Below are 23260 nucleotides of genomic sequence, written 5' to 3'. Positions count from 1 at the left end.
GAGGCGTGCACTACGTTTGGTGCTTCCACAGCGGCACCTCTCTCTACTGACTGCCGTAATGTAATGGTGACAGCTACCAATCACTTTGCACTAATAGATCGAACATCTTCAACGCAAGGCAAACACCACACAGAATCACATCCTGCACATATACACATACCAGCCCGACGCAAAGGGACTGTGCAGGCTGACTATCAGACAATATCTCAATCTCGGTGACTGGATGACTACAACCACTTGCCGGCCACGGTCTGCTGTGCTCTCAGCTGTCTCAGAGCACCGTCAGAACACGCCGTGAGAGGTCCTGTCAGAATGGCGGAGACAGGGGTCCGAGAGGCTGACTGCGGTGCGTGAGATGCACACCTGGCACTGCAGAATTGCCCGTATTGGCGGATATTGCCTCGATACCGCTGCTGCTGATGCTGCCTGTCGACCTGTCGCACCTCAGCCATGGGAAGAGTCATCGACAATCTGTCAGGCTGGCTGGCTGGCTGGCCTCCAGATGCGGGGGTTTCCGGAACGGGATAGGTACTTGAGCGGTACACCCGTCTTCGGTCGTGGTGATGATGGCCTCCGCCGGCGTAAGGCTTCGGTCAAGGCCTGACGCGATGATGTGGCTGTGGCTCGCCCAACCGCCTTGCCGGATGGGAGAGCCATCGAAAAACAGACTGCCGACGTGGACGACAGGAAGCGGGAAGACGAAGCGAACCGGCCGAGCCTAACTGGATTACAGATTGCAGACCACGCGGATTGATACTGCCGTAAGGCTCGCCCGCCAGTCTGGACTCCGGGGCTGAGGCCTGGATCGTGGCCGGCACCGAAGCGGTTGGGGGGTTTTTACTGCCGCGATTCTTTTCGGCGGCTGGCTGTCCGGCAGCTGAATGAGCGATATTTCAGATGCCATCTGTCAGAGTGGTATCGGGATAGGGATGGGTAGATGCAGGGGAGCAATAAGTGACACTGGTTGTGTAAGACGAGAGCGATGTATCGGCGTACACAGCAGAGGATACCCAGCACATGGAATACGAATCTACATATTGTCTATTCGTGTTTGCTGATGTTTGTTTTTCTCGCGATGTCCGGCTCTGTATGTTTCTGGTGTTTTCTTGCTTTTGCGACGGCTGGCTGCGTGCTCCGTTTCAGAGGGGCAAACCTGCACTAGGCACCACACAGTTGGGATGCCTCAAATCACGAACATCAGCTTAAAGGTGTAGTGAGAGCTCTTCTTCAACCCTTAACGGTTCTATGACGGATCAACAGCTATACAGATTGTACAAGACTGAGGACGCTGCGGATAAGGAATACACCAAGATGACGGGGAGGCGAAATGCTCAAGACGGCCCTTGACGACGATGTTGCGTAAACGGCGCAACAGCGTACACTACGGATCCACGATAAAGGTACAAGATAAGGTAAGATAAGGTATCCACGGAGGGACGCCGAGGATTACAGCGATGATACTGACCAGAAACGAGAGGCCAAGGCAGGGCGGGCGGCGAGTAATGACGCGGGCACTCTGGTGCATCGACGAGTAATTGAGGGGGTCCAGCACCTCAGTCACTGTCACCGTCTGTCACTGTCGCCGCTGTCAGTGTCACTGCCGCACTGCAACGCCGCCAGGGCACCAGGGCACCAGGGGGTAAAGTCGGATGTGGATGTACTCCAGTCTCCTGCGACGGACGATTTGAGGGCGGCAGTTGTCTCCTCCACGCTCTACGGGCACCACGCACCTCGGCCGACGGCACTGGACTGAACTGCCCCAGGTTTTCCTCGCCCTGGACACTGTTTCCAGCGTAGCTCGGAGGGGCTCCCTCCAGGGCTCAGGCGGGATTCAGGCTTGTCTTGTCACTGCCCGCGGCCTGTGCCAGGCTTGTTCGAGCTTGGAGGGGGCCGCCCCGTTATCCTTAACCTTACCTGGGCATCCGTACACGGGCAGAGAGCAAGCCTCCAGATTCCAGGGCCGCCAACCAGAAGTCAGATCAGCCAGCATCAGCCAAGGGCCCTGGGCTAAGGAGGCGGCGCAGAGGCAGTGGCCGAAGGGACCACTGGGACCTGGCCGATCAACCTCGCGAGGGAGCTGTCGTGCCGAGCTTGTTGCTCAGCCGTTTCCATTGGCCCCGTTGCAATCCGCGTCGGCCCTGGCGGTCCTAGGTAATGAGCGATCGAGAGGCTGTGAGGCTTCAGCAGGGCGGCGGCGGCGGCGGCGGCGCCTCGGACGGGTTGTCGGGCTGGAGGCCTTCCGTTGAAGTGTTTCTATGATGGTTGGATGGCCAAGAGCCAGTGGCCAACAAATGGAAGTGGAAAAGGCACACTGAGGTGAACTGCTCGCCGACTGGACGGAATACGGAACGGGCGAAACGGGACGGAGCGGTACTTGGTACGGTGCATGCGATACGGATACGGGACGTCTACCAAACACCACCGTCCAATGAACGGACAAGGAGTCCCCTAATTGCAGGGCTGCACCACGCGTCCCCAGTTAAAGATGGAGACGCTGGTGGGACCCTCCGCGCACGGCTCACGCTCCGTCTCACCTCTTCCACTGAGAAAGCCGCTCACTGTCACTTCACTGTCACTGTCGCGGCTTGTCACTGAGGCGGGTGTCATTCAATCATTGAACGTGTTTTATCTCCGTCTATCGCCCGCCATTATGGATCCCGCTGATTTTTTTTTTTTTTTTTTTTTTTTTCGCGCCAGTTCTCCAGTCGAGTGGCATCCATCAGAGTCAATCGTAGGCCGTATTTCTTTTTCCTGCTCGCAAATCTCACACCTGCAGCTCGGTATCGCCCATACGGACGGATACCGCGTCCTCACCTGTTGAGTCTCTGAGTCTTGATATCAAATGGTGTCCATGTATATTCCGCAGCTTGCCCGCCGATCATCCAAAAGAACCACTGGGATTCCAAACCCGCAGTCTTGGCTTCTCTTGTCCTTCACCACACCCTCACTCGCCCTCATCACTTGAGCCTCCAGTACCTGACACCGCGCTGACTCGGGAAACTGATGTGCAAAGCGGTGTGTTGCCTCTTGCTTCTCTGGGCGGAACATGACCGACATCGCCGTCTCACTCATGACACGGCGAAGAAACATTCAAGCCCATCCATCCCTCACCAGTAACCACCAGCACGGCACGACACGATACCTCACACAACGTTGCTGCTGAAAACCTTGACCCTTCATCTTACGTAGTCCCGTCCCCTCCGACATGAAGCACTTGCGCGGTCGTCTCCAACACGGAGCACACGACACACGGTGGCCACAGGTCCTTTCTCATCTCATCCCTCAGCCTTGGCTCCCGTTTTCTAGGCAGGCACTTGCCCCTGGCTCTGTGGGCAGCACCCGTCGTCCGTGTCGTTTCTTGCTCCTGATCCTTGGCGGGCAGTGCAAGAAAGGGTCATTCCCTGCACCGAGCAACACGGCAGCGGATACGATCCGTATCGGCGGCCCTGGGCCTGAATATTGCAAAATTGAATATGGAGAACACCTCGGATGACGACCAACTGCGCTTTTCCTGTGTGCCCATAACCCATAACCTACGGCTGGAGATGCGGACCCGATGTCAAACCAGTTCCACCCCCGGAGACCAATAGTATCCATAAACGCCAAAAACAGAACACAAATCTGTCGATACCCGTCGATTGTCATCTCGCATCTTTGCGCGCCATCCGGGGCAAGAAGCGCACCGCTGTACGACATCAAAGTGGACAATGTAATTTCAAGCCAGCCCATCGCCAATAATATCTCGCCTGCACCCTCCTCCTCCCCCATGTTTCCGACGCGGCGCGCGCGCCCTCGATAGATCGCCCGCGCATCTCGCGCAGGTGTCTCTCTCTGGCAGCGGCAGCGCGCGTCTTGCCGGCTGAAAAAGCCACCAACAGCTTGTCGTGTCTCTCCATCTTTCTTTAGTCTGCGCTGCCCCCCCCCGGCTCCGTTTTGGCCTCGGTGCCATCACCCCTCATCTCAATATCAAATCATCAAAGCGCATGCCGTACGTGCCTAGCTTATTTTCCTCCCGCGATTGCGATAACCAGAAACATGGCATTCCTGTTCGGGCAGCCGGGGCCAACACTGGCAATATCCACCAGTCGCACGAATCTACCCTAATGATACCTGATAGCCTGGCGGCCGCATCTCGCCATCTCACCATCTCACCATCCCGCCATCTCATTCTGCACCTAGGTCAAAGAAGACCGAGTCGGACCATCTCGTGGTGTCAGGTAGCAGGCCCTTGGTGCTTCGAGTCCGAGACGGACGGCGCTCTTTCAACCGTTGGCGCGTACCTAAATCTTCATTGTTGCCCGTCTCGTACCGGGCGCTACTGCAGATGGTGCGAAACGTATCCCGCGCTGGTGAGGCCCCTGACTCTTTTATTTGCCCATGTTATGCCATATCGAAGTCTTTAAGCAATACGGAGGCCTTCCATTGGAGGCGTTACTGGTCTGCCTGGCTGCCGTGCCGTACGAGTCGGCCGGGGCTCAGTTTTTAGCTTAGCTGAGCCTCGCATACTTCTTCTCTGCAGAAACCATCTACAGACTATCTGATTTTGTACATCTGGTTCCTGTCACTCGCGTGTAACCCACCCTCCATCGCGAGTCCGATGCAGAGGCAGGGCCGGATGGCGCCTGGGCGCTCGGGTAGCGATGCGGGTAGCGATGACTCCTGTTGTTCGCAGAAGGATTTAGACTTCACATCCCTCGTCTTCGCGTTGGGCCGGGTTGAAGCCCACGGGGGGATGAAGCCCGTGGTACGACAATGTACGAGACGAGCCTGTAAGTGTAAGCCGTGCCCCGAAATAAATCGCATCACGGCTGCCGTCCTGGCTGGCGCACGCAACTTTTCGCAACCTACCTAGTAACCTTTGCCTACGTTTTCCACGTCGACGTTGCTGTTGTTGACACAGGAAGGCCACGTTATGTTGGGGGTTAAAGTTGGATACATCACAGCATCTCCCGATCAAAGTCACCCACTATTCCATGCCAAGTTGACTCCGTTAGATGTTGAATGTAACCACCACCACCACCCCTCACCATATGTTCCCCCATCCCGCGGAAAATGTCACAATCAGATGTCCATGTTCGCCCACCACCACACAACCTTTCCGATGCTGCCCCTCCTGCCCGAATAGGTCACCAGGCGGACATCGCGACAAAAGGCACGGCCGCGCTGCCCGCTCACCTGGCCTCGTCGTTGCGAGAAACGGACCGACGGGCCCCCTCCTCCATCCTCGTGACATTGTGCCTCGATCCCGAAAAGTCACCCGCGTTCTGCCACCCCCGTTGCCCAACCACATACCCGCAGCAGCCGCATCCCCTGCCGGAGCCAAGATGAAGATGCCGGTGCGACGGATGCTGGCGGGCCTGTTGGTTCGGCCACGTTGAGGAGGGGGCCTCGGCCGCCAAACACCGGCCCGTCGTTGTTTGAGCCAGTCGCCGGAGCAGGACGCGTCGATCGTTTCTCCCCCTCCAAACCAACAAACTGTTACACACAATGGAACACGGCTCTCTCATTCGCGATTCTTGAAAAGTTCACATGCTTCTTCTTGTGGCTGATGCTTACCTGAGATGGACGTTCATGACCTACACGCGGCACATCATCCTCGACTTCCAGATTCCCAGAACGGATAGCTTGAGGGAGTATGTGCTCTGGTTACAGTGGGCTCTGTGCATCAGGGTCTCTTCTGTGGCCGGGCGATCGCTGCATTCCCCGCGTTCTGGAGGGGTGCCTTGTGCCGAGGGAAGGGGGGTAATACCGCTGCTCCTCCAACTTTACCATGGGACAAGCGCGCCGCGGGATGGATTTCGCGCAAGGCTCCAGGAGGACGATAACCCGTAGAGACCGTAATGGAGGGGGGCGTGCTCGGTGTGGTTCGGCGCCATTTCACCGCCTGGGGGTCTCGTCCACTCCGGCCAGCGTCCGTCAAGTATCTGCGAGGTACGCAGGTGAAATGGCGGAGGGAAGGGAGATGGGGGGGACTAAACCGTTCATCGCTCTTAGTTGGTCTCCGTTTCTGACACCCCCCAAACCAGCCGAACCGTATTTCGGACCAATCTTTTGACAGCACGACGAAGAGTCTAAAAAGAGCGAGCAACTGAACTGACTCTTGACGGTGGGCAAGACACGTACATGATCGTCTCAAGTTCATCATCTTTCCCACGCGAGCGACGACGTTTAGTGGGTGAGTGGCAGCAGCTCGAGCACACACAAAAAAGAACGTGTATGCGCTGAGCCGACTCGGGCATTACCGAGAATACGCAGCTGCCGACTCATTCAACCACATTGCACCATCCCGTATGAAACGGCCTGAATCAGTCCCCGCCGGATCTTCAACAAAGCATTCAAGCGCAACGACCGCAAGGCCAAGGCACGGCGCCCTCCTTGGACTGTGTGTCCTCTTGTCTTTCGGCTTGACTCCGTTGCGTTCGTCATCTCAAGATTTTTCTTTCTGGTGCTTTTCCGCTGCGGCTCGGTACAGAGCCTGTAACAAGGGAAAAGCTTCGCACAGGTACGGCGGTTGATTGTTCTTCATCAGGGAGTCATGGACTCGTCGGAATGTTCAAGATTTCGAGTCATCGAATCATTCCAAAGACTTCCTCGGAGTAGCTCCGGGTTTATCTTGGCATTTCATCGACGGCGTTTCTAGAATGGGTGTGATTGAGCCGTTGGGGGGACGGATACTCTCGCGCCCGTTGTCTTTTCCCTCCCTTGGCTCAATCTCTCTTGTTGATGTTAAACCTGTTGACCGTCCAGTCCCCACAAGTGACAGTCCGTTCCGGGTGATGCGCAGGTCATGCTGCCGTCTGCCGGGTCACTCGCGCGGCGCTTCTCCCGTAATGACCAAGGCTGTTTCTGAGCCGTACCGCCTTTTGCGACGGGCCGCGCCTGACGACGCACGCAATTCAGTCGGTGTAGGTCGGGACCACGCCTCGCTAGGGGGCCAAGTTACACTGCAATCGCGGGGAAAGCAGGGTCGCACATGTCAAAGGATCTCGATTGCGGCTTATCGCTGCGAATCACCTGGTCTGCGAGAGGTGACCAATCCTCGGTGAGGGAGCTGGGATCAAGGATTCCTCCTCTTCCCGTGGACGGTCACGAGGACGTGGTGCCTTGCTGGTGCTGGGCTGGCACTGGCTTTGTACGTAAATAGACGGAACTTGTCAACAAAAGAGTAGGCGATAATATGAGCAAGGCGGGAATAAGACAAGTGCTCAGTGGTCAAGGCTGATCGGTCGCAGTTGTGGCATGTCCGCATGACAGCGCCTTGCCGGCCGGCAGGGCTGTATCAAAGGTACGCGCGTGTGTGATTGTGACCTTGCTCCCTGCCCGACTCACCTAAAGGTTATCTGATACAGCATTACGGATGACAAGCTGCACCAGAAACATTTGTTGGGCACATTTGTTTTATGCAAGCGCTCCCGCACCGCCGTCCGTAATCCAATCGTCGAACAGGTTGCGGCGAGATATTCTCCTGTTCAGCGGCATTCCTCGCGTCGGCTGCGGCGACTACTGGCGATCTTACACGCTTGTAGGGGATGAAAACTCTCCGCGGAGTACAAGATCTACAGAGGCAGAGAGGGGGTCTGATGGGGTGCGTCGAAAGAAACATCCAAGGCCCCAAAGCTGCTGGAAACTGAAAACCCCCGAGAAGAAACCCTGCCGGTCTGGTTGGCTGGCCGCCGCGCAGTACTTCCGTCTCTCCTCATCAGTCAAGCCGTGTATATCACTACGTAACTAGGTAATCGGGGCGTGAAGGGACATGAACGGTAGCGTGCCACATTGCAAGGCACAAGATGCAAGGCGGAGCCGCTCCGTCGAGCGAATGAGAGGGGCATCTGGCGCCGTCTTTCGCTCCGTCGCGAGTCGGCCTCACGGATGGCGATGCGACGCGGCGAATGTTGAACGGAGCCTGCGGGGCTTGCAGATGGCCCTACGGGGCGGCGTATTATCTGTTCAGGGGATCACGCCAAAGACTAAAGTACCATTACGGAGTCCTTTTGCAAGATGCTAGATCAACAGCTTGTCAAAACGGTTCCAGGGACAGTTCGGGACAGCTATTCTGCCACGGAAAGGATTAAATCAACTTCTTTTGCCTTGTCAGAGACGCGGCGCAAGACCCGGCTTGGTGGCCATGACGTCAGTGTGTCGGGTACGCGGTGACGCGCCCCTCCCGCCGCAGACCGCAGATGGATCCCCCTGTGTGCGCCCCCGTCGCCGCGGGCCGGGCAGCTCAAGAACACGGCTAAGGTAGGTGACGGCATGGTTTGGTTTGTGGTTCCCGCTTCGGAGGCGACGTTATCAGGGTTTCTTGGTGAGGGCTTGTAGAACTACGAAAGTGTGTGATGACATCAGTGTTATACGCAGTAGAAGTCGCGCACCGGGATCATGAATCTGCAGCTGGGATTTTGTGAGAGGAGCATCTTCCCCCTCTTACCGTGTTTTCCGTTTCGTGGGGAACTGGCGGGCGGGCGCGTCAGTTGAATGCAGCGGGTTGCGAGGAACCCGGATTTCTGGTAGAGTTTAACGGGAACGGGGGGCGAGTTTATTTGGCAATGACATGATGGTTGAGTAGACTAATCGTAATTCGCAGGGCAAAAGTGTACCCGGCGCTTATGTTGCGTTCCTGACGTGATTTACAGTGTTGGGCTGGACATTGTGTGCCACATGGCTTTGAGGGTTTGCGGAAGAGTTCCGTCGAGTAATCCCCCCCACGTCATTGGTGCTGATCATGCTACTTTGGCAGCAAAGTCCTGAGAGGAATGCGCTAGAATGGGAGATACGACTCAGCAGTTTGCATGATGAGATTGATGGTGTCGCCTCGCGCGGTGCTACGGTTTACTAGAGGAGGCAACCCCGTCTCGTGATGATTTGGAGGAATTCGACGGCGGTAGGCGGTGCTGGAAGCCTTTCGCTGGTGCTGACGCCGATCGGAGCGCATTCCGGAGAGGGGCACTGGGCTGGGGGGGTAAATTGCATTGCCAGGACGAGGCGACACGATGCTTCGCTGCACTCTAACTAAGACTTTGCCTCGCCATCATGAAAATAGCAGCTGGATCGTGGGGGACGCAACAGGTAGAGTAGGCACGGAAAAAGCTGCGACGAACTCGGACCAGGTGCTCCGTGGCTGGGAGGCAGGCAGCGTTAACGCATTCTTCAGGTTCGTCTGCAGCGCAAGGCAATGGAATACCCGCCGAGGCCGTGCATCGCGCAGTGCTTTGAAACCCCAGAACCTTCTGTGGAATCCGTGCCGAATCTAATCGGCGCAATCGACGAGAGACTGGGGAGGGGATTTTGAGGCAGGATTGCAAAAGAAAAACGGTGCGGTGGAGCCTTTGGGCATGCCTTCATTCCTTGGTTTCCCCATGTTCTTAGTGCAACCGGAAAGTTCGGTCGGGGGATATCATGCAGTAATAATGGTCGGCGAGCCTCGGAGCTGGATGGCTTCCCAAGTGGGCCCGACGGACGGATCGGGCGGATCGGAGGAGTGGAGGGTCGGCGAGCGGAGGAGTGGGGACGTGGACGCACCGGCGGGCTCCGTTTCACCGTCGGAAGGGACGGCAGACGCAGAGTTCACGAAGCCTGCCAGGTCTCCCATCGTCGCCTTCAGCTTCCTCATTCCTTCCACCGTTTCTAGGTTCTCAGGATCAGGATAGCACCGTTTGCTGAGTTGTCCTCCCAATGCGCTGGCCGCCTCGCAGAGTCGGATGTCCGGTGCTCGGACGCGCTCCTGCCAGCCGGAGGCCTGTCACTGTTTCGACGTGTCCAACATCAGCCGCGCGTCGGCTGCAGAGTCCGGGGTAAAGATTGAAATGGCAGGCTGGGGAGATGTTGAGGAGAGCCAGTGCGTCGGGGTCTCCGAGTGCTGGTTTCGGTTGATGGGCTTTTGTTGAAACTTGCTCAGATTACGTGGTTGTTGACGATGGGGTTTGGCTTCAACTCGCCAGTTTTGGATCATCAACTAACAGACGATTCATATATGCAACTTCTTGAGCCTCAAGGTCCTGGCGATGAAAGCCTACGCCATCTGGTCAGTTGGCCATACCCTACGTCGCAGGTACTCGTGTGCCAGGTTTAAGGGCATCGCGAGGGCATAGGTTTGATGGGACGCCTTCCTGACTTTACCCAAACCACGTAGGTAGATCATCCTCTAAGACGGTCTGACATCAACTCAACCATGGTGATGGGCCATTTGGGTTGGAGTGTATCAGACAGCAGAAGCATACGCAATGGGGGAAAACAACGATAACATGATAAATGGCTTGCTATTAGCTCATATGATCGTGATCTTGACGCCGGACCCAATCGGTGAAAATGACTTGCTGAAATGTCGCTCGGTACATGCTGACAAAGGGAATAACCTCCCTGCTACTACGCGGGAGCCTTACTCCTTCTTCTCCTTCTTGCCCTCCTTGTCGTCCTTCTTCTCATCCTTGGCCTTCTTGTCATCCTTATCCTTCTTCTCGCCCTTGGCCTCGTCCTTCTTGTCTTCCTTCTCAGTATCCTTCTTCTCATCCTTGCTGTCATCCTCTTCGCCACTAGACTTCTCTTCTTTGCCCTTGGACTTCTCCTTCTTCTCATCCTTGCCTTCGTCGCTCTTCTCGTCCTCGGAGCCATCCTTGGACTCATCCTTGGACTCCGACTCAGAGTTTGACTCATCCTCTTCAGAGTCGTCCTTCTTCTCAGCGCCCTTTTCCTCCTTCTTGCTCTTGCCGCCCTTCTTAGCCTTCTTCTCTTCAGCCTTCTGCTTCTTCTCCTCTTCCTTCTTCTTCTTCTCCTCCTCCTCCTTCTCCTTCTTGATCCTCTCACGCTCCTCCTCCTCCAACTTGTCCCAATCGCGGGTCTTGTCGGTCTTGGCCCAGTGTTTGCTCTCGGCAAGTTCTTGACCAATGTGAGGCTGAGCGTTTCCAATCTTGGTGCGGCCAACCAAGCTGATGAAGATAGAGACACCAACTATGGCAGTCAAGATGAAGCGGTATGTTCCGTACCACTGCGGGGTCCAGCCCCTGTTCTTCGCACGAGTGTCTGCGAGATAGAGGAAGGTGAATGCACCGAATTGGGCAGTTAGGGCATATTCGATCGGCATGAGGAGAGTCGGCCAGGCGAGCATGGGAGCGAGAACACCCATGCCGTAGCGGAACTTTGTACGAGTCGCCGAAGGGGTCTTTTCGGAGTATTCCATTCCCTGCAACTTGGTTAATCTTTCTGCTCCAATATTGGGGTGGTGCGCTTGGGCTTACCCAGTGAACAGCGCCGAGGAAGGAGATGATGATGGCTCCGTAGCCAAGTTGAATGGGCTCAAGCAAGCTGAGCCAGTACTGCGCAGACTCCTGGTTCATGTAGATGTTGTTTGCAAAGGTCGAAGACGACGGCCACTCAAGATTGATATCCCAGCTGAGATACATGGTGCTCAACGAAGTTGCCAGGTAGGGTAGGGTGCCGGCCAGACCAAGAGCGTACGGTTCCCTGGGAACTTCGCTCAAGTTGAAAGTGTCTTTGACGATGTTCTGAAAGACCTTTGTCAGTGGTCGAAACTAATGGATCGCGGATGTAGACGTACCAATTCCTCTTTCAATCCCTTTTGGAGATCCTGGTCGCGCTCGGGATTGGCAGGCGCAGGCTCAAAGACATGGCGCGTTGAGGACTCGGTCGAGACGTGCTCCGGATCCGATTCGAGCTTCTTCTTTGCGATCTCTGCCTCGGCTTTCTTGTCGATCTTGTCATACGGAGAGTTTGTGTAGCGGGCAACGAGTGACAGCGGGGAGAGCCGGGCTTGGAGAGCCACCGAAGGCCTCCTGGAGCTTTGAAGAGCAGAGGGCGAGGCTCTCGTGGAGAAGGAGGCGGGGGAGGCTGCTGAAGGAGCCGCCGCTGAGCGCGGGGCCAGACGCAAAAGCTGTCGCGAGGAGCGAAGCATCGTGAAGGTGTTCGGTTCTTTCAGGAGCGCTAGGAGAGGAAAGTGAGAGTCTTGGAAGGTCGAACACGTTGATCGTGTACCCGGATGTCTGTCAATTGGGCAATTGCTTCTCACAGCAGATAAAGAACGTGTTCAGTCGCTGGTGCAGGTTTTGGGGAAATGACGAGCCAAGCAGTGAAGAAGGAATTTATTTGAGTGTCTCGTCTCTGGACCAAGGCCCGGCAGGGTAGCTGCCGATTGCTTCACATTGATGTAAGGCAAGTCCCGCCCATCGGATAACTGGCACGGCAGAAGCAGGGCAGCAACAGCAGCTTTCCCCTCTGCTTTTCGATCCAGGCCGATCTAATTAGTCCAGCCATCCAGCCATCCAGCCAGGCCTGGGCCAGCCTATTCGGTATCACAGGGCAGCCGGAACACAGCTGCTACTGCTCCTGCTGCTGCTACTGCTACTGCTGCAGCGAGGGAGGGCTGGGAGCTCTGGCTTCGCGCTGGTCGTGGTGACGTAATGTGGAGACCTTGCCCATGTCCACGCCCGGGCCAGAGGCTCCGCATTGGACGAACAGCTGCTGGGGTGGGTGCGACGTTATCAAAGGATGGCCCAAGCTTCTCCAGTCTGCTACCTGGTGGGAATGTTTCGCTGCCGCTGCTCGCCATAGAGTTGTGGGTAAAATCATCGAAAAATCTCACAAGTAAATATGAGTGTTGGATTATACGACGGCGTCTTTGGTCGATTTTGGAAAATTGTTCGAGGAAGTTGTGAGGCCTACTTGCAGCCGCCTCATGTGCCACTTCCCAGCCCACGAGAGGACGTGCCCTTCGGCGCTAACTGCATCTAGTAAGGCTGCAGTAGACCTACCCCGCCGCGGCTCAACGCTTCGAGCGCCACAGTCTGGGCCAAGCTGGCGGCCTGTTTTTGGCACTGCACTGCGGGGGAGAATCGAGAATCAGGCAGCGTCATCATGCACAAACACCCAGCTCGACACCAAACCCCAACCCTGTCGCTCGTTGCCTTCCCGCCCCAACATCGCACGCAACACACCTGCCGACAGATCTGTCCTTGTCGAGGTCGACGTTATACAGTTCCTCGACTTGGCAACTTTCGCTTAGTTGTCATCCCACCTCCGGAGACACGGCGAGCGGCACACGGCAGCACGCCCCATCGACGAGCCACCATCGATATTACCTGTTCCTGGGAGAAAAAAAAAGATACCCAACCCAATATTATCACGACTACGACCTGATTCACGACCCCCGTCCCCCATATCCCGAGTCCGACTATCCTTTCATGCCCGCAGAGCCCCTCCGGACCTGACCCCGCCTGCCCCGATCGAGCTCTACGGCCCTCCGACGCTCTCCCTCCCTGTCCATGCCTCCAACGGCCGCACCACGATAGATACCCAACACTGAGTTTCCCTCGCCAGGGTAACGGCGCCATATATACACCATGTTGGAGGGACTCGTTGCCGGCCTGCTCAACAGGTTTCTGGGCATGTACGTCAAGAACTTCGACCCAGCACAGCTCAAGGTCGGTATCTGGTCTGGCGATGTCAAGCTCAGGAACCTCGAGCTGCGGAGGGAGGCCCTCGACCAGCTGAAGCTTCCCATCAATGTCATGGAAGGCCACCTCGGCGAGTTGACCCTCATCATCCCGTGGTCCAATCTCCGTGGAGCCCCCGTCAAGGTATTTATCGAAGATGTCTTCCTGCTTGCCTCTCCAAGGGAGGAAGCTGCCTACGATGAGGACGAGGAGGAGCGCAGAAAACAGAGAATTAAGATGGAGAAACTCGACTCGGCTGAACTCCTCAAAGAGAGATCACAAGAGGGCATGAGCCAAGAGGAGCAGCAAAAGAGCCAGAGCTTCACGCAGAGCCTGGTCACCAAGATCGTCGACAACCTGCAAGTCACGGTGAAGAACATCCACATCAGATACGAAGACTCCATCTCCGCACCTGGCCACCCCTTTGCTCTTGGTGTCACGCTGGAGGAGTTCAGCGCGATCAGTACCAACGGCGAGTGGAAACCAACCTTCATCCAAGATTCCACCAAGAGCACCCACAAGCTCGCCACCCTCGGCGCCCTTGCTGTCTACTGGAACACAGACACAGAGCTGCTTGGCCCGGGACGAGAGATCACCACCGACGACGACGAGCCCATGCCCCACGACGAGATGGTTAGCAAGTTTAAGAGCTTGATTGGGTCGACAGAGGATACGAAGCTCAACCACCAATTCATCCTACGTCCTGTCAACGGAAAGGCTAAGATAGTTCTCGACAAGACGGGTGACATTCACGTACCCAAAGCCAAGGCAAGCTTGCTGTTCGAGGAGATCGGCCTGGTCATCGATGACGACCAATACCGCGATGGCCTGATGATGGTGGACCTCTTCCATTACTTCATCCGACACCAGGAATACAAGAAGTTCCAGCCAAAGGGCGTCACACCAAAGGAGGATCCCAGAGCATGGCTCAAGTTCGCCGGAGATGCGGTGCTCAGCAAGATTCACGAGAAGAACCGCAGGTGGTCATGGGACTACTTCCGCGAACGGCGTGACGATCGCAAGCGCTACATTGAGCTGTTCAAGAAGAGGAAACAGCAGCAACAGCTGTCCTCGCAAGAAGGCGATGACATTAACAAACTGGAGTGGAAGCTCGACTACGAAGACTTGCGGTTCTGGCGATCCTTGGCACGAAACCAACTCAAAAAGGAGAACGCTGAAGCCCTGAAAAACCAGCCCCCTAAGCAACAACAACAAGGCTGGGTGTCCTGGGTCTGGGGTGGCGGCGCGAAGCAACCGGAACCTCAGAACGACGACGAGAACACGCAGATCACAGAGGAGCAACGCAAGGAGCTTTACGACGCTATCGATTGGGACGAGAAGACAGCTATCGCCGAATCCGTTGACGTACCTCGAGACACCGTCAAGATGCAGGTTGAGGCATGGCTGAGCACAGGAAGCTTCACTCTCAAGAAAAGCCACAATGGCAAGAGAAGTGACCTCCTTAGTCTTCACTTCGACGTGTTCAAGGCCAAGGTCTTACAGCGCCCCGACTCTTTCCTCGCCGACGTCAGCCTGGGTGGCCTCCGTGTCAACGATGGCACCACTCCCGACTCCCTCTTCCCCGAGATTGTTCGCGTCAAGGATGCACCTGAAGTCCACGAGCACAAACAGCTGACCATTGAAGAGTTGGAGGACAACGAGGATGAACCCTTCTTCCACTTCGAGGTTGAACAGAACCCTATCGATAAGGAGGGCGACATAGCACTGTCCGGCTCTCTCAAACCTTTGGAGATTGTGTGGAACCCGAACTTCGTGGTTGGCGTTGCCGACTTCTTCAGACCTCCAGAGAGGCACATGGAGTCCATCACCGCCCTCATGGAGACCGCCGGTGCCACGGTAGAAACCTTCAGGGAGCAGACACGGGCTGGTCTTGAGTTCGCCCTCGAGGAACACAAGACCATCAACGCCCAGCTCGACCTTCAGGCCCCTCTCATTATCGTACCAGTCAGCATTAACGTCAAGGAGTCCACCTGTCTGATTCTGGATGCCGGTCACATCAGCGTCAACAGCGAACTGGTTGATCAAAACACCATGAAGCAGATCCAATCCAAACAGCGACAATCATACACGGACGAAGACTTCAAGCGGTTGGAGTCCGTCATGTACGACAAATTCTTGGTCAAGCTCTCCTCCACTCAGGTACTGATAGGACCATCCATCGAGGTTACAAAGGCTCAGCTAGCCGAGAAAGATGACACACAACATCTCCATGTGGTGGAGCGCATCAATGTGGACTTTGTGGTTGAAACTTCTATCCTCCCCAAGGCTCCAAACTTGACCAAGCTCAAGGTGTCCGGCCACTTGCCGCTACTGCACGCAACCGTGTCGGATACCAAATACAAGAACTTGATGCGGATCATTGACGTCGCCATCCCCAAGTTCAACCAGGATAACGATCAACCGGAGCAGATCAAAGACTCACAGAGCTCCGCTGTGACGACTAGACCTCGTGGCTTGAGCACCGCATCGACTCGATCTCGCTCTCGTAAAGAGTCTTCCCGCCGCAAATCAGCACAATTCCCCTTCATGCAGCAACAGACTGCGATTGTGATTGACGACGATGACGAAGACAGTGATGAGTTCGAGGATGCCGACGGCGGCCGAGACGATAAGGAACAGCTCAAGCTACAGCAGCGCTCTTTCGAGTTCAAGTTCAAGGTCGATACCCTCAAGGGCTCTCTATACCGTAGTGACCCAGACAAAAAGAAGCCCGACGCGCTGCTTGTCGAGCTTGTCGCCGAAAACTTTGATCTTCTGTTCTACCTGCGACCATACGACATGTCAGCTGAAGTGTCTCTTGGGTCGGTCACTATCGATGATTTCGTCGACAATCCCTCGGCGGAGTTCAAGTCGATCGTGTCATCAGGGGATCCTGATGATCACGAGCAGAACCGCAGTCTCGTCAGTGTGAAATTCACAAAGGTTAATCGCCTTTCACCAGAGTTCATGCCAGTGTACGAAGGCGTGGAGACGAACGTCACAGCTGCGATCTCCACCATCAATCTAGTCGTGACTCGGAAAACGCTCTTGACTCTGTTGGACTTCATCTTGGCAACATTCACCGGTAACAACAACGAAGCGGCAACGCCTCAAGAGCAGAAGGCAATCTCCGATTCGGAGGATGACAGCGAGGAAGATGTCGAGATCGCAATCGACAGCCCCCCTGAGGATGTACCTGCAAATTCAGGCTCGATCAGGGTCAAGGTGGACCTGAAGAGTATCCGGCTGATCCTCAACAACGACGGAATTCGCTTGGCTACGTTGTCTTTCAACCACGCCGACGTCGGGGTTTTCCTTTTGGGCAAGACAATGCGGGTGAATGCCAAGCTGGGCAACCTCAATTTGGTCGACGACATTAACCAAGGCGTCTCCGAGGAGTCTAATTTGAGGCAACTCATCTCCATCCAAGGTGACGAGCTGGCTGATTTCAGATACGAGACCTTCGACGCTACCAACAAGAAGGCGTACCCTGGATATGACTCGTCGGTCTATCTTCGGGCTGGATCAGTGAAGCTGAACTTTCTTGAAGAGCCATTCAGGAAGATCATCCAGTTTTTGGTCAAGTTTGGCAAGATGCAAGCCATCTACAATGCTGCTCGTCAAGCCGCCGCAAACCAGGCCAACCAAATCCAACAGAGCACGTCCAGATTCAAGTACGATGTGGTTGTCAAGACTCCAATCGTGGTCTTCCCTCGTGTGGTCAACCACGGCCAGCCCAAGCGTGACGTTGTCACTGCATACTTGGGAGAGATTTATGCACAAAACAAGTTCGCTCCTTTGGATGACTCCGAGAACTCCCAAATAGCAACCAAGATCAACGCTGGTATCCGAAACATCCGCCTCACTTCTGACTTCAACTACCCGGGAGATCTCTCCGAAGAGCTGGAGCTGATTGACAAGGTTGATTTGGGTTTCAACGTCACGTACGCGGAGCATCAAGACGGCACGAAGCGCCCCGAACTGGAAATTGAGGGCAGCATGTCTGATTTCAATCTCAAACTCACACAGTATCAACTCCGCTTCTTGATGGAGATCTCCAAGTCCGTTCCGGCGGCGTTTGCCGGCGATGCCGACGAGCAGAACCAAGAAGCCGAGCGCGAGGTAGACAAAGACACTCTTCAAAGGGCGAAGTCACTGCCAACCGATAAGAGCAAGGGCGATGAGCAGCAACTAGTTGACCTCGGGCCTGAACTTTCACCCAAAGACAAAACATGGACGAAGCTTGACCTGGTCTTCCAAGTCAACACTATTGGTATGGAGCTGATTTTGGCCCCTGACGAAAAGCCAGTCGGCAAGCTTGAAGATGCTAGCCTTTCGCGCTTTTCCCTGGACGTCACCAAAATGAAGACGCGGATGCTTAATGATGGGTCTCTTGAGGGCGAGTTCCTTATCCACTCGTTCACCATCTATGACAGCCGCCCGAGGGACACTAATAAGTTCCGGCGAATCATGACATCGTCCAACAAGGAGGTGCAGCAGCTCATGGCGAGCATCACGATGTCTGGCGGACAGGACAGGAACCTCATCGCCATCGTTACTATCGACAGCCCCCGAATCATCTTCGCCCTCGACTATCTCTTCGCTATCCAGAACTTCGTCATGGTTGGTCTACAGCCCGAGGAACCTTCGATTGTCGACGATGAGTCGTTATTGATCGACACCCCTGACGAGTCCGATGCGGACGCAGACTCGATGCAGGTTACTTGGTCAAAGGCCCGATCGCAGAAGAGCAGCAAGAACGAACAGGAGGAGACCCAAGATGGCGGAGACGAGAAACCCCAGACCACCATGAGCATCGCCTACAGGGTAAACATCGTCGACGCTCAAGTCATCCTGATCGCCAACCCTCTCAGCTCGAGCTCCGAGGCCATTGTTCTTGGCACCAAGCAAGTTTTGTTGTCCCAACAGCATGCCTTGACATTCCAAGTATCCGAGATTGGCATGTTCCTCTGCCGCATGGACCGCTTTGAGGATTCCCGACTTCGTATTATCGATGACTTTTCCGTCCAAATGTCCATGGATAGCTCGAAGCCGAACATCACTAGCATCCATGCTGACATTGAGCCGTTGATTCTTCGTCTGTCTCTCCGAGATATCCTACTCGCACTCCAGATTGCCAGCAAAGCCACAGAGCTCTCTGACCAGCAACCGAAAGACCCGAAGTTGTCGTCATCGGCCGCAGATGAGAAGGCGAGACAGTTACGCCAAGCTGGTCTTAAGCAGCGAACAGCCAGCGGCAAGGGACCGTCAACCATTGCGAACAAGACCACGATGTCGAAGACACAGACGCAAAAGATTGCAGCATCTCAGGCTAGACAAGCGAACAGTGATCCTCACGGAACGGCGGTCCAGCAGCCACCCAAGCGGCACGAAGAGCTGTCTGCGACAATTGAAGGAATTCGTGTTGTCCTTATTGGCGACGTTCACGAACTTCCTATCCTCGATCTTGGAATCAAGAACTTCACCGCCACGGCCGAAGACTGGTCTTCGAATCTCAAGGCTGAGACTGCCATCGACTTATACACGAACGTCTACAACTTCTCCAAGTCCGCATGGGAGCCACTTCTTGAACCCTGGCAAGTTGGTATCGGAATGGCCAAGGATGCTCAGTCTGGTCTAATGTCCATTGATGTCGCCTCCAAGAAGGTCTTTGACGTTACTTTGACAACCGCCACCATCGCTTTGGCGTCCAAATCTTTTGCTTTCCTCAGCAAAGACGAGGACGTCCTCGGCAAGCCGCGCGGCGTCGATGCGCCGTATCGAATTAGGAACTACACTGGATTTGATGTGGTGGTGCAGTCAAAGAGCTCGACTACAGACGACAACATGACGGCCCGTCTAGAAGACGGTCAAGAGGTACCATGGAGCTTCGAGCCTTGGGAGAAAATGCGTGAGAATCTCTCATCCGAGAGCAGCACCGGTAGTGTCGGCATCCACCTAGAAGGCAGTGGCTTCGACCCAGTCAAAAACGTCAGGTTGAACCGTGAGGGAGAGGCAATCTACGGTCTCAAACCCAAGACTGACAACATCTTGCATCGTCTCCTGGTTGAAGTTACCCTTGGCAAGGACAACGTCAAGTATGTCACCCTTCGATCACCTCTTGTCGTGGAGAACGAGACCCAAATTCCCGTTGAATTGGGTGTCTACGACGCACAAGAGGGGCATCTCCTCAAGATCGAAAAGATTGCCCCAGGCGAAAGCCGGCCGGCGCCCGTTGGAGCCGCATTTCTCAAGTCCCTCCTTGTGCGTCCCGACTCCGGATTTGGCTATGCTTGGTCGTCGGAGACCCTTTGGTGGCGAGACTTGTTGAAGCGACCTACAAGAACGATGGTCTGCAAGGGCGAAAACGGAGATCCGTTCTACTTCCAACTGAACGCTACATTTGACAGATCCAACCCATTGACCAAGTAAGTTCTCATGACACTCCTTACATCACTGTTCTAATGACCCTACAGGAACTATCCTTACATGCGCATCAAGTTGTCGCCACCAGTGATCCTCGAGAACTTGTTGCCGTACGACTTCAAGTACCGCATCTACGACAAGAACACCAAGAAAGACTGGGCAAACTTCCTTCGCAAGGGTGGCCTTAGTCCGGTACACGTCGTTGAGCTTTCCCATCTTCTTCTTCTCAGCGTCGACATGCAAGACACAGTCTTCAAGCCCAGCGACTTTGCCATTATCAACTCTGGGCAGTCGGACGATTTCAAGAAGGAAGACAAGCTTCTCTGCAAGGATTCCGATGGCCTTCAACTCAACCTGAAACTGCACTACCACAAGATACCCAACAGTGGAGGTGCATTCCGAGTAACGGTCTACAGCCCCTACATCATCCTGAACAAGACTGGCCTGGACATGCAGATTCGCGCGAAGGGGTTCTTGCAAGGAGCTCGACCAGCCGCAGGCCAATCCACGTTGTCCTACAACAGGTCTGAAAGAGACCGCCCCAAGGCAACGCCGTTTATGTTTTCCTTCGGCAACGACGACCATAGGAACCGCACGCTGTTGCAGATTGCCGACTCGGAATGGAGCAAGCCGCAGAGCTTCGACGCTATTGGCAGTACAACCGAGGTGGTGCTACCCTCTCCTTCTCGAAACACTGAAGTACACATCGGAATCACCACTGAGGCGGGTGAGGGCAAGTACAAGATGACCAAGGTTGTCACCCTGGCACCGCGATTCGTCCTGGAAAACAAGCTTGGCGAGGAGATCAATGTCAGAGAGTCTAGCTCATCGGGATTCATGACTCTCAAACCTGGCGCGCACCAGCCTCTGCACTTCATGCAGAAGACTGCCGTCAAGCAACTCTCCCTCTGCCATCCCGGGATGAATAACCAGTGGACTTCTCCTTTCAACATCTCTGACATTGGCACGACCCACATCAAGATCGCGAAGGCAGGGCAGAGGCAACGACTGATCCGCGCCGAAATCTTGATGGAGGGAGCCACAGTCTTCTTGCATCTCAGTATGGAGACCAAGAATTGGCCCTACCAGATGAGGAATGAGAGTGACACCGAGTTCACCTTTTACCAAGCGAACCCTAGCCTGGAGGATGATGGCGTTGAGGACAGATCCGGGTGGAGACCCATCAAGTACCGTTTGCCTCCGCGCAGCATCATGCCTTACGCTTGGGATTTCCCTGCCGCCAAGTTCCGCGAGATCATCATCAACGTCAATGGCAAGGAGCGACACGTCAAGCTGGCTGAGATCGGTAATCAGATTCCAATGAAGTTCACCTCTGCGTCTGGGCAGCAGAAGATTATCGACATCAATGTCGCCGCCGACGGTCCGACTCAGACTTTGATCCTGTCCAACTTCCGACAATCCAAGAGTCTTTACAGGCAAAAGTCCAAGTCTGGCGCTCGTACCAGCACCGATGGATTCGAGGTCAAGGATCAGGAGACAACTGCGACATTCCGAGCCCAGCTGAAGCTTTCGGGTATCGGAATCTCACTCATCAATTCGCAACTGAAGGAGCTCGCCTACGTCACCTTCAGAGATGTCTCCCTTCGCTACCATGACGCGCCGCTCACTCAGACGGTCAGCTTCTCAGTGAAGTGGATCCAGATCGACAATCAGCTTTACGGCGGCCTGTTCCCAATGATCCTGTACCCTAGCGTCGTCCCGAAGAGAGCTCAAGAAGTCGACGCGCACCCCTCGATTCACGCCATGGTCACCCGCGTGAAGGATGATTCCTATGGTGTGCTGTATATCAAATACGCCACCATTTTGATGCAGCAGATGACGATTGAACTGGACGAGGATTTCGTCTATGCTGTTCTTGACTTTTCAAACATTCCTGGAGCTGCATGGTCTGACAGTAATGAGGAGGGCAAGCTCTGCGACGAAGAGCTCGACATTCCGGAGCCGAATCAGCAACAATCGGGCCAGGATATCTACTTCGAGTTACTGAACATCCAGCCCATGCAACTCGACCTCTCCTTCATGCGCACGGAGCGCGTCAACGCCGAGGACAAGACATCATCGCGCAACCCGTTGATGTTCTTCCTCAACGTCATGACGATGGCTATAGGAAACGTCAACGATGCACCCATTCGTCTCAATGCTCTTATGCTTGACAATGTTCGAGTGTCGGTTCCTGCTCTAACCCAGAACATCTCGAATCACTACAGTCAGGAGGTGCTCTACCAAATCCACAAGATTCTAGGCTCTGCCGACTTCCTGGGCAACCCTGTGGGCCTGTTCAACAACATCAGCTCAGGATTGACTGATGTCTTTTACGAGCCCTACCAAGGACTCATCCTGTCGGACAAGCCCGAAGACTTCGGAATCGGCGTTGCCAAGGGTGCTGCATCCCTGGTGAAGAAGTCTGTTTATGGCTTCTCTGACTCCTTTTCCAAGTTCACTGGCAGTCTGTCCAAGGGCCTCGCAGCTGCAACCCTCGACAAGCAATTCCAAGATCGACGCCGCATCACCCGCGCCCGAAACCGCCCCAAGCACGCCCTATACGGTGTCACCACAGGTGCAAACTCCCTTTTCACAAGTGCTGCATCCGGAGTTGGTGGCCTGGTGCGCAAGCCGCTCGAAGGCGCGGAGCAGGAAGGAGCGCTCGGATTCTTCAAGGGTATCGGCAAGGGAGTCGTTGGATTTGCAACCAAGCCCGCTATTGGCGTCCTGGACATGGCCTCGAACGTTTCTGAGGGTATTCGAAACACAACGACCGTCTTTGATGGCTCAGAACTCGACCGTGTTCGCCCTGCGCGTTTCGTGCCGTCTGACGGTATCGTGCGCCCGTACAATGCCCGTGAAGCTCTCGGCCAGTCCTGGCTAAAGCAAGTCGACAACGGAAAGTACTTCAACGAGAACTACATTGCACACCTTGAGCTGCCTCGCGAAGACATGGTGGTCATGGTCACTTACGCCCGGATTCTGCTTATTCGCAGCCGGCGTCTGACATCGGAGTGGGACGTGCCTCTCAAGGACGTTCAGACAATCGCAAAGGAGCGAACGGGCCTGAGCCTGACCCTCAGAGGCGGCACAAATGGCCCATTCATTCCCGTCGGCGACGAGAGCGGGCGTGCCTTCCTGTACAAGATGGTGGCTGTCGCTGTGGAGGAGTTTAACAGGAGGTTCAGAGGATTGGAGTAAATGAGGATTGGCGAGACAAACGCACACGGGCCGTGGTTATGGATGCCAGGCCGCTTCATACCTGTTGTTTCTATCTTTGTTTCCTTTCTTTAGAGGCTCTTCAGGCATAGCCTCGCGATTCCCTAGCGAGCATACCTTATTTGGCGTTTCGGATCCCTTCTCACTCGTATACGTATGAAAACAGAAAT

At 55.1% G+C, this 23260-nt stretch overlaps 2 protein-coding genes across 2 annotated transcripts; one reads left to right on the top strand and one right to left on the bottom strand.

Moving 5' to 3' along the window:
- Nucleotides 1-10375: 10375 nt before the first annotated feature.
- CGGC5_v014307 (Dynein heavy chain-like protein) lies at nt 10376-11905 on the bottom strand (the record flags this gene model as incomplete). Its single annotated transcript, XM_032023043.1, has 3 exons — nt 10376-11176; nt 11232-11498; nt 11552-11905. 3 exons carry the CDS (start codon nt 11903-11905, stop codon nt 10376-10378), a joined length of 1422 nt encoding a protein of 473 aa, XP_031880146.1.
- A 1444-nt stretch (nt 11906-13349) lies between these two features.
- On the top strand, nt 13350-23072 carry VPS13 (Vacuolar protein sorting-associated protein 13; the record flags this gene model as incomplete). The annotated part of the gene is made up of 2 exons (XM_032023042.1): nt 13350-19870; nt 19919-23072. 2 exons carry the CDS (start codon nt 13350-13352, stop codon nt 23070-23072), a joined length of 9675 nt encoding a protein of 3224 aa, XP_031880145.1.
- Between the last annotated feature and the right edge of the window lie 188 nt (nt 23073-23260).

The sequence above is a fragment of the Colletotrichum fructicola genome (genome assembly GCF_000319635.2).
Source record: "Colletotrichum fructicola Nara gc5 chromosome Unknown KSG_Nara_v1_contig09, whole genome shotgun sequence".
Taxonomy (NCBI): Eukaryota; Fungi; Ascomycota; class Sordariomycetes; order Glomerellales; family Glomerellaceae; genus Colletotrichum; species Colletotrichum fructicola.
Note: the sequence above shows the minus strand (reverse complement) of the source record. Positions and strands in the feature narration are given on the sequence as shown.